This window comes from Colobus angolensis, unplaced genomic scaffold (assembly GCF_000951035.1).
Source record: "Colobus angolensis palliatus isolate OR3802 unplaced genomic scaffold, Cang.pa_1.0 Scaffold72, whole genome shotgun sequence".
Lineage (NCBI taxonomy): Eukaryota > Metazoa > Chordata > Mammalia > Primates > Cercopithecidae > Colobus > Colobus angolensis.
The window spans coordinates 4,890,144-4,900,907 of record NW_012120932.1 but is presented as its reverse complement, the minus strand read 5'-3'; the positions used below and the strand labels follow the sequence as shown (position 1 = coordinate 4,900,907).

The window sequence follows — 10,764 nt, the reverse complement described above, 5'->3', positions numbered from 1 at the left end:
AGATTTTCTTCTGCCTCTGCCACCCAAGACAGCAAGTCCAACACTGCTTCTTCTTCCTCCTCCTTAGCCTATTCAATGTGAAGACGACAGCGATAAAGACCTTTATGATGATCCACTTTCACTTAGTAAATATCATTTATCTTCCTTGTGATTTTTTTTGAGACAGAGTCTCGCTCTGTCACCCAGGCTGGAGTGCAGTGGCGCGATCTTGGCTCACTGCAAGCTCTGCCTCCCGGGTTCACACCATTCTCCTGCCTCAGTCTCCCAAGCAGCCGGGACTACAGGCGCCCACCACCACGCCCGGCTAATTTTGTTTTTGTATTTTTAGTAAAGACGGAGCTTCACCATGTTAGCCAGGATGGTCTCGATCTCCTGACCTTGTGATCTGCCTGCCTCGGCCTCTCAAAGCGCTGGGATTACAAGTGTGAGCCATTGTGCCCGGCCATGATTTTCTTAATGACATTTTTTCTTTAGCTTGTTGTAAGTATAGAGTATTTTATAATACATAGACAAAATATGTGTTAATTGGCTGTTTATGTTATCGGCAAGGCTTCTAGTGAACAGTAGGTTATTAGCAGAAAAGTTCTGGAGGAATTAAAGTTATATGCAGGTATTTGGCTGCACAAGGGTTGATGCCCCAACCTCTGCGTGGTTCAAGGATCAACTGTATCCGAATGAATAAATACACTGCAGAACAAGAACATGTTGTAGCTTATTAATAGTTTTACTTATTAACTTACTTAAAAAGAGATAGTGAACATTTGTGAAATTGTTTACAATTGAGATATCCATACACACAAGTCATGCGCTACGTGATGTTTTTTGATCAGTGACTAACTGCATATGAGAGTGGTCCCATAAAATTATGATCCTATATTTTTACTGTACTTTTCTCTGTTCAGATATACAAATACTTACCAGTGTTACAACTGTGTACACTATTCAGCACAGTGATGTGCTACACAGGTGCATAACTTAGGAGCAACAGGCTGTACCATAGAGCCTAGGTGTGTAATAGGCTCTACCATCCAGGTTTGTGTCAGTGTACTCTATGATGTTGATGTTACGATGAAATCACCCAAGACACATTTCTCAGAATGTATCCCCATCATTAAGCAACACAAGACTGTATATATACATTTACTAATGTTTGTTATTTTTATTTTTTTATTTTATTTTATTTTTTTGAGATGGAGTCTCGCTCTGTCTCCCAGGCTGGAGTGCAGTGGCCGGATCTCAGCTCACTGCAAGCTCCGCCTCCCGGGTTCACACCATTCTCCTGCCTCAGCCTCCCGAGTAGCTGGGACTACAGGCGCCCGCCACCTCGCCCGGCTAGTTTTTTGTATTTTTTAGTAGAGACGGGGTTTCACCGTGTTAGCCAGGATGGTCTCGATCTCCTGACCTCGTGATCCGCCCGTCTCGGCCTCCCAAAGTGCTGGGATTACAGGCTTGAGCCACCGCGCCCGGCCTGTTATTTTTAATAGAGAAGTTTCTTCTTTGCTTTTCAGAAATTTTGTATCAGTTAAAAGGGAAATACACTTAGAAAATAGTTTCAACTTTCATAGGCAAAACACAAACGTGAAACACACCTAGGACTGAGTGGATGTTTGCTAATTGCTGAGTCCATGGCCTATCGGATGATGCCCCAGTGTCATAACTACACTCCCACATCAGCAAACTCCTCCCTCTTAACATGCTCAATCATTTCTGTCTCACCCTTCCTTACTTCCTTTGCAATTCAAGTAAGAAAACAATTTAGATGTTCCAGTATAGGAAATAGTTGCTGAGACCAGCTCCGTCAGGGAGACCCTAACCCTGGGGCACTAGAGGAATTAAAGACACACACACACACATTTAGCAGGTGGAGTGGGAAATCAGGGGACTCACAGCCTTCACAGCTGAGAGCCCCGAACAGAGATTTACCCACACATTTGCTGACAGCAAGCCAGTGATATGCATTGTTCCTATAGATTATAATTAAAAGTATTCCTTACGGGAAACAAAGGGATCAAAACAGACACGGGCTCTGGCTAGTTACCTGCAGCAGGAGTGTGGGGAAAGAAAGAAAGATCAGCCTGTTACTGTGTCTATATAGAAGGAAGTAGACGTAAGAGCCTCCATTTTGTTCTGTATTTGAGATGCTGTTAATCTGTGACCCTACCCCCAACCTTGTCCTTGCAAGAGACATGTGCTGTGGTGACTCAAGGTTTAATGGATTTTGGGCTGTGCAGGATGTGTCTTTGTTAAACAAGTGCTTGAAGGCAGCTTGCTGGTTAAGTCATCACCATTCTCTTAATCTCAAGTACCCAAGGACACGTACACTGCCAAAGGTCGCAGGGACCTCTGCCTAGGAAAGCTCGGTATTGTCCAAGGTTTCTCCCCATGTGATAGTCTGAAATATGGCCTCGTGGGAAGGGAAAGACCTGATCGTCCCCCAGCCTGACACCCATGAAGGGTCTGTGCTGAGGAGGACCAGTACAAGAGGAAAGAAGGCCTTTTGGCAGTTGAGATAGAGAAAAGCATCTGTCTCCTGCCCGTCCCTGGGCAATGGAACACCTCGGTGTAAAACTCGATTGTATGCTCTGTTTACTGAGATAGGAGAAAACCGCCTTAGGGCAAAAGGTGGGACTTGCTGGTGCGATGCTGCTAAAAGGTTTATGGAGATGTTTGCATATGCATATCAAGGCACAGCATTTTCCTTTAAACTTATTCATGTCACAGAGATCTTTATTCATATGTCTTACTGCTGATTTTCTCCTTACAGTGATCCTATTATCCTGCCACTCCCTTATCTTTAAGATGGTAAAGATAATTATCAATAAATACTAGGGAACTCAGAGAGGCAGGCCACCCCTTCACAGGAGCATGTCCTTAAGGCACAGATCGCTCATGCTACTGTTTGTGGCTTAGGAACATCTTTAAGCTGTTTTCCCCCCTGGGTGGGCCAGGTGTTCCTTGCCCTCATTCCAGTAAACCCACAACCTTCAGTGTGGGCGTCATGGCCATCACTAACATGTCACGGTGCTGCAGAGATTTTGTTTATGGCCAGTTTGGGGGCCAGTTTATGGCCAGATTTAGGGGCCTGTTCCCAGCAAATATTGGTTAAGTCTGTGCTTCAGACTAAATTTTTCAAGTCTACTGGCTTGTTTGAAAAATGCTTTTAGACAACACATCAGGCTTGTAACTTTTCACAAGTTTAAAATATTTCAAAGGTCTTTGAAAATTATAAAATCTTGAAATATCTCTATTTTAGTTTTCTGAGGGGTGCTGTTTTGACAGACTGGAAACTTTTTTCTTTGAATTAAAAGCCCTCCCTCTTTCATTCACTTCAGTGCCTAGATGTTTCCTAAGAGCCTTGGGTCTTGTTGCGGGAATCTGTGGAGAGTACTGACTTAGCCTGCTGCTGCGAAGACAAAGGAATCCCTTCTCAGAAAACACTCAAGACTGAATATGGTACACTGGGTTTTCCAGAGACGGCTGTGGACAAGGCCTATCGAAGGCTTCTCGGGATACACAGTCCCACATCCCCCTTCCCTCCCACTGCATTCACAATGGATCACCTCTCAATTAAATTTCACCAGCTCATCCCCTGCATTTTTTTATTTGACTGGAAACATGGGCTTTTTATTAGCCTGCAGAATGTGGGTATATCTTCACTGCTTTTTCCCGCTCATAAAAATACATGCTTTCCACTAAACAAGTTAAATAATTACCCATAATTCACCCACAAGTTTGGTGTACTTTCTTCCAGTATTTTAAATATGCAAAGATATTGTTTTATTTGCATTTACTACCTGTGTAACTATATTCTTAGCCCTTTTTCCCCCCTTTTATTTTTAATTCAGGGACTAGGTAGCCAGAGTCTGGCCTAGTGACTTCCGACCTTTCACTTGTGATCTCTTATCCATCTTCAGCCAGAGGCCTCTTTTTGTAGCCCAGCCTGATCTCCTGTGGACCTTGAACAAATTTCTCCCGCTACTGCCAAACGCCTGAGATTTGTTAACCACACCATTACATTTATTTTTGCTAACACTAGTTAACAAACAAGCTTTTCTAGAAGAGCTAGGGGGAATATGTAATCAGAGACTTGGAAAGAAAGCAAAATAGCCTTGGTAACCTACTTGCACCTGAGTCTTCCTCAGACTGCAAAGTGGTCACCAGCAATTCAGAGAGAGGCTCCAGTACAAAGCAGCTTCACTTTTTATCACACAACCTAACCATCTTGAGGTTATGTGTCAAAGGAAGAAGACGAGACTTTTCTACTCTCTAAACCTGTGCCTAGAATCTGTGCCTATTCACTTTTCTAAAAAGTCAACTGCTTTCTTCTTTACTGAAACAATTTAGAGGCCGGGCGCAATGGCTCACACTTGTAATCCCAACTCTTTGGGAGGCTGAGGCGGGTGGATCACGAGGTTAGGAGTTCAAGTCCAGCCTGGCCAAGATGGTGAAACCTTGTCTCTACTAAAAATACACCAGGTGTGGTGGCACGTGCCTGCAATCTCAGCTACTCGGGAGCCTGAGGCAGAGAATTGCTTAAACCGGGAGGCAGAGGTTGCAGTGAGCTGAGATCATGCCACTGCACTGCAGCCTAGGCGACAGAGTGAGACTTCATCTCATAAAAAAAAAAAAAAAAAAATTTAGGTTTGTCCTTCCAAATTGTTTATCAAATTGTGGTAGATTCAGGAGTTGGGTTACACACAGTAACTGGGTAGCTGATAAAAATCTGTATTTTTATAACTAGAAGAGCCACGAAGTCAGCTTTCTGCTAGCATCTTTCTCCTAATATACCATTGGCACATGAAGCTATTATTTCAGAGCTCAATTATATTTCCTGACTACACAAAAAGTCAATGCATTAAAAAAAGAAAAGGCCCCCCTTTATATACGAATTAAAGTTTATTTTAAACTGTTTTGTACATCTTTTTAAAAAATGAAAATTCAAAAGTCTTAGAATTAAGCAATGAGTCTTTGATATCATAAAGCTGTGTATAACAGTAATTAAAATACTGGTAACATTTTACCCTCGTAAAAATGTCACAGAATTCAAACCTCAACTTGGATCCTCAATGATTCAAGTGGTTTATCTTACACAATAAGCATTTGGTCAGTTTCAAGATAAAATTCCCCCAGACATGCTGTCCTTAAGTCCTTCCTCCTCACCATCCATCAGCTCACACAGTGGGGTAGCTGGCTGCTGTGGCGATTCCACAGTGGTTGTCCTTGTCTTTGGCTATTTTTACATAGCCATTTGAGCCCCATTCTGGACCCCAGCTGAAAGAGGAGCAGGTTTTCCGTTTTATACAAAGAATCAAGGGAAAATTGGCTCCATTAATAATAATAGCTAATACTTAAACAGTGCTTTCCATGTGTCAGGCACTATTCTAAGTGCTGTTAATATCCATTTATAAATGTCTGAAGGCCGGGCGCAGTGGCTCACGCCTGTAATCCCAGCACTTTGGGAGGCTGACGTGGGTGGATCACCTGAGGTTTCAGGAGTTCGAGACCAGTTTGATCAACATGGTGAAACCCCATCTCTATTAACTTAAAAAAAAAAAAGTTAACTGGGCATGTAATCCCAGCTACTTGGGAGGCTGAGGCAGGAGAATCATCATTTGAACCCAGGAGACAGAGGTTCCAGTGAGCCAAGACTGTACCACTGCACTTCAGCCTAGGCAAGAAGAGCAAAACTCCATCTCAAAAGAAAAAACAAACAAAAAAAACCCCACAAAAATTAGCCAGATGTGGTGGCGCATGCCTGTAGCCCCAGCTACTTGGAAGTCTGAGGCAGGAGAATCACTTGAACCTGGGAGGTGGAGGCTGCAGTGAGCCGAGACTGAACCACTGTACTCTTGCCTGAGTGACAGAGCAAGACTCCATCTCAAAATAAAATAAAATTGGCTGGGCATGGTGGCTCATGTCTGTAATCCCAGTGCTTTGGGAGGCCGAGGTAGGCGGATCACATGAGGTCAGGAGTTCGACAGCAGCCTAGTCTACATGGTGAAACCCTGTCTCTACTAAAAAATACAAAAAAAGTTAGCTGGGTACGGTAGCACACCCTTGTAGTCCCAGCTACTTGGGAGGCTGAGGCAGGAGAATCACTTGAACCCAGGAGGTGGAGGTTGCAGTGAGCTGAGATTGTGCCACTGCACTCCAGCCTGGGTGACAGAGTGAGACTCGGTCTCAAAAAATAAATGAATGAATGAATGAATGAATGAATGTATTGATTCTTGTGGGTCCTTCACTTTTTAAGAAGACTGAGGCAGAACTGGAACGCCACTGCAGCGGTGTGTCTCCACCTGCTACCCTATATCACATCTCAATTAAAGAATGCGAATTGTGAGAAAGTGGATTCTGACAACCTTCAAAGCCTGAGAGCTACGGAGTGAAATTCGATGACAAGGCATCCAATGACAACAGAAGGACACACACAGACCACTGGACTCCCAGATGATCTTTCAGACTCAACAAAGCACCAGCAAAGGCAGATGTTTCTGCTTACTATTCCTTGTTGAAAAATTAGAGACAGAAAAAAGCAATCAGCTCTCAAACCTACAGGTCCACAATCCTTCGTCTGAAACCCTTGGGGCCTAATGTGTTTCAGAATTTAAAAATTTTCAAAACTTAGCAATAAAATATTACAAATACATAGCAGTAACTCCAAAAAGCTTGGTACGGAATCTTCTAATCAAACCTTAGTTATTTCTGCGTTCACTCTAAGTAGAAGAAAGACTTCTGGAATTTCAAAATTGAGCTTTTGTGAACTTGTATCCAAATACTGATTTGAAACAAAAATTACCTTTTCAATTTTGAGTTTTATACCTGTTTTTGACGAGCCAATACTTGTTGTTATTTGAATTTGCTCCTTCAAAGCCGTAGCCAACCACCAGGACACCATGATCCAGGTTTTTGCTGCTGCAGTCTGGTTCAAAATAAATGCCTGGGCGAGTAAAATCAATGCTGGGGTGAGAAGCTCCAAGTGACATGTGAGAGTAACCCACCCAACCACTCTCCATAAGGGAGGCATCTCTAAATTCAGTGAAATGTCATAAACAAATGCCAAATAAGGACCCAAACAATACTGGCCAGAAAACAGTAACGGCTGATAAAGGAAAAAAGTCAACCTCAACTCACTAGAAATCAACTAACTTCAACCAAAGTTTAAGATATTTTCTACCTAAAAAACAAGAAAATCCGAAAGATAAAACCTGTTGTTTACAGCTAAGGTAATTTAGATCCTTATCTCTGAGCCCAAATACCAATCAGCATAATCCCTCTCCACCCCTAGGATGTCAGTCTAAAACAGCCCCAAAACAAACACACAAAAACTGGAAGGGGGTTCTGGGTTCTTTACAGTTTTTTACTAATTACAGTAGTAAAAAACTTTGAGAAAAAAAGACCCAAGAACCGGAAAATAGTTTGGAAAATTAGGTTGTCTCTATACAATTACATAGCCATTTAAAAATATTTATGAGAAGTTTAATATAACTAAGCATTTTCTCATGGCAAATGCAAATATCACCATGTTAAACGCACACTCTCCAAATACTCCATTCCTGCAAAGCAGGACTTCATATCAAAGAATCAATCATGGTGATGTTTCCCAATTCTGCCTACATTTCTATAATAAAATGACACTTACCTGATTTGTAGAACTGGAAGGACGAATGGCCTGCATCCATAGCAACAGAGATGGGCCCCACAGTTGCCACTGCTTTCATCAGGGCCTTCTCCTTTCCAGCTGGGACCACCTCGAAGCCGGTGTCATTAGCAACAGAATTCTCAGGTCTGTACTTACAGATTCCATCCTTTTAAAGTTAAAGGGGGAGATCACTACCATCTACCACCTGGGGAACATTAGTTCTAGAACCAAAACACTCAGCAATTTGCAACCTAGGATTTCCAAATTAACACCCTCATAAATCGTCCCATGAAATAAAATGCTATTCATTGATTTAAAAATGAAAAATTAGTCGACATTTCTTCAATGAGAACCCCTATGTCAATCTGTCCATAAAAAATTTTCACAATGGATCAAGTTCTATTACATGTAGAATGGTTTGCTTATTCTCCATGTTATGCAGAAGCAAGAACAGCTATGTGTTAACCATCTAATGTTACTTATATGTTAACCTAAATATTAGCTGTTGACCATCTAATCGGAGAACTGTGCAAAGGCTAGTAATTTTTTTATTTTTGAGATGGAATCTCGCTCTGCCGCCCAGGCTGGAGTGCAGTGGTGCGATCTTGACTCACTGCAGGCTCCACCTCCCGGGTTCACGCCATTCTCCTGCCTCAGTCTCCTGAGTAGCTGGGACTACAGGTGCCCACCACCAGGCCCGGCTAATTTTTTTTTGTATTTTTAAGTGGAGATGGGGTTTCACCATGTTAGCCAGAGTTGTCTCAATCTCCTGACCTCGTGATTCGCCCATCTCGGCCTCCCAAAGTGCTGGGATTACAGGCGTGATTCACCATACCTGGCCAAAGGCTAATAATTTATCATGACAATACTCACAGTTTGCAGATGTAGATTCTACCATATAAAATGTGAATTCTGAAAAAAGTATCTGTTATCTCTGAAAGGGTTTCACCTTCCAAAAGCAGAGGATGAATGACAAGGAGCTCCATTTACCATTGCTACATACGGATACGACTCCTCCGAGTCCAGGCCTCCGTTCTCCTTGACATACCGGAAGGCGCTATTCATGAAGCCGCCATTGCAGCCCTGGTTGCCTTGAGGACGCGAACAGTCCACCAGATTCTGCTCGCTCAGTGAGACAAGTTTCCCAGTTTTCCGGAACATCTGTCCCTCAAGAGCACCAGTCGCACTGAAAGCCCAACAAGAACCACACTGTTTCTAAAAAGGGGAAAAAAAAAGCTGTCAATTTACAAGACCAATATAAATACAGTAGCTTATATATTTGAATTATCTGAATATTCTTTAAAAAAAAACAAAAACCAAAAAACCCATCACCACACTTTGGGAGGCCGAGGCAGGCAGATCACTTGAGGAGAGCAGTTTGAGACCAGCCTGGCCAACACGGTGAAACCCTGTGTCTACTAAAAACACACAAAAATTAGCTGGGCATGGTGGTGAGCACTTGTAATCCCAGCTACTCAGGAGGCAGAGGCAGAATTGCTTGAACCCAGGAGGCCGAGGTTGCAGTGAGCCGAGATCACACCATTGCAATCCAGCCTGGGCAATAAGAGCAAAACTCTGTCTCAAAAAAAACACCAAAAACCAAAATACCAAAAAACCCATCATCATGTGTTGTGCCACCATCTACCACAGCAATGACACCAATTCCTTCTTGGCTTTCTTGTGGAGACGGGAGGTCTGACTCTGACGCTGTCTCACCTGATTCTTCACTGGCGTCACGTAGCCTTTCTTTCTCCAATCCACAGATTTGGGAAGATCAAGAAACAGAGGCTCACGGAACACTTTCCCCTTCCTGAGTTTCTGGTTTTGAAAGCAACCCATCACCTGCCTGAATTCTTCATTGGTCTTCAAGAGAAGTAAATAAAATGTTAAAAGCAAGACTATTTTGGTGAAGAACTGAGGAGAAGCAGCACAGAGTTCAGCAATCCTCGCCACACTCACCATGTCACCAAAAGCATTCATGGCCATTGTGAAGCCATGTTTCCCTTGGCTGTATTCCCCATTGTGCAGTTCAATCATTTTCATATTCTTTTCCCACACTGCTCTCCTCCATCCTTCTTCACTCTAGAGGCAAACACATAGCTGACGGACTTCATGTCTACTTACCCAACCCATGTTCACCCAGCCGATTTGCAGGCAGAAATGAAGAGAAACCATGGCCAGGGATGGCTTGCTGCATCTCTGGGAGCTGTTCTCCAAGCTGAGACACAATGGAGATATATGCCCATACTGCATCTATAATGGTTGCTGTTAGGTTATTGCCTGGTAAGGTCCGGCCTCTAGAAGCTACTCTCTGGCTATCAACTCCCAACAGCAAGGGCCATCTCTCCAGAGTCCCTCTGGACAGTTTCAGATGTTACCAACCGCGCCATATAATCTTCTATGTGTTGCCTTCCACTGATACCACTTTGTATCCAAATTTTGGTCAAATTTTGGAACAGCGGGGGCTATTCCCAAGCAAAAGGCAGCCAGGACGAGCGAAAGATTCATGTTTCAAAACCTAGAAAGGGAAAAGAAATGAGTATCTGATTAGACCCATCCTAAAAAGCCATCTTACAGCCCCCGTGGCATAAAAAGATTTCAATTCTTCTCCCTGGCATCTCCCCAAGGACTGTGGAACAGGCTGAAACAGGCCTACTGGAGGTATTTGATGGGCCCATCAAGATGAAGAGCAGCCTGCGGAGTTGGAGGCGTTGAAACAGCATATGCGATAATTCAGGGTATGAGAGGGGTGTGAAGATACCTGACGGGTGAGAAGCTTAACGCGAAAACTAGGGAACAGCTGGTCCAGGTTTCGCACCAATTGCACTGAGGTCATTCAGGCAAAACGTCACTAATGAAGGCATACCATCCCAAGTAGGTGCAAGCGGATCGCCAAGGAACACCACCTCACACCTTCTTGGCTGATACACAGCAGGAGACGAGCCATGTCTTCCAACGTCTCCTTTTGGAATAAAACCTTCCTGGAATCCCTTTCCAGGAGTCACTGGGAAGGAGGGCACCCACTACTCCCGCCGTCCCACACCTGGGTCTCTGCTTCTCGCTCCCCTAAACCGGGGCAGGGTCACGAGGCCGCGCCGTTGGAAGCCAGGGGCCCCAGGGCCAGG

At 43.7% G+C, this 10,764-nt stretch overlaps 1 protein-coding gene across 2 annotated transcripts in view; it reads right to left on the bottom strand.

Moving 5' to 3' along the window:
- Positions 1-4,877: 4,877 nt before the first annotated feature.
- The window catches only part of CTSV (cathepsin V), a 6,493-nt gene continuing 606 nt past the window's right edge, over positions 4,878-10,764 (bottom strand). The window contains exons 2-9 of one of the 2 annotated variants that reach the window (XM_011927500.1): positions 10,506-10,643; positions 10,022-10,157; positions 9,599-9,721; positions 9,356-9,502; positions 8,630-8,854; positions 7,640-7,805; positions 6,820-6,937; positions 4,878-5,271 (exon numbers count right to left, since the gene is read on the bottom strand). In XM_011927500.1, coding sequence (XP_011782890.1) covers positions 5,172-5,271; positions 6,820-6,937; positions 7,640-7,805; positions 8,630-8,854; positions 9,356-9,502; positions 9,599-9,721; positions 10,022-10,147 — 1,005 coding nt within the window. In that variant the 5' untranslated portion in view covers positions 10,148-10,157; positions 10,506-10,643 and the 3' untranslated portion in view covers positions 4,878-5,171. The remainder of the gene's footprint in view (positions 5,272-6,819; positions 6,938-7,639; positions 7,806-8,629; positions 8,855-9,355; positions 9,503-9,598; positions 9,722-10,021; positions 10,158-10,505; positions 10,644-10,764) is intronic. The other variant, XM_011927499.1, reaches the window with a different exon arrangement.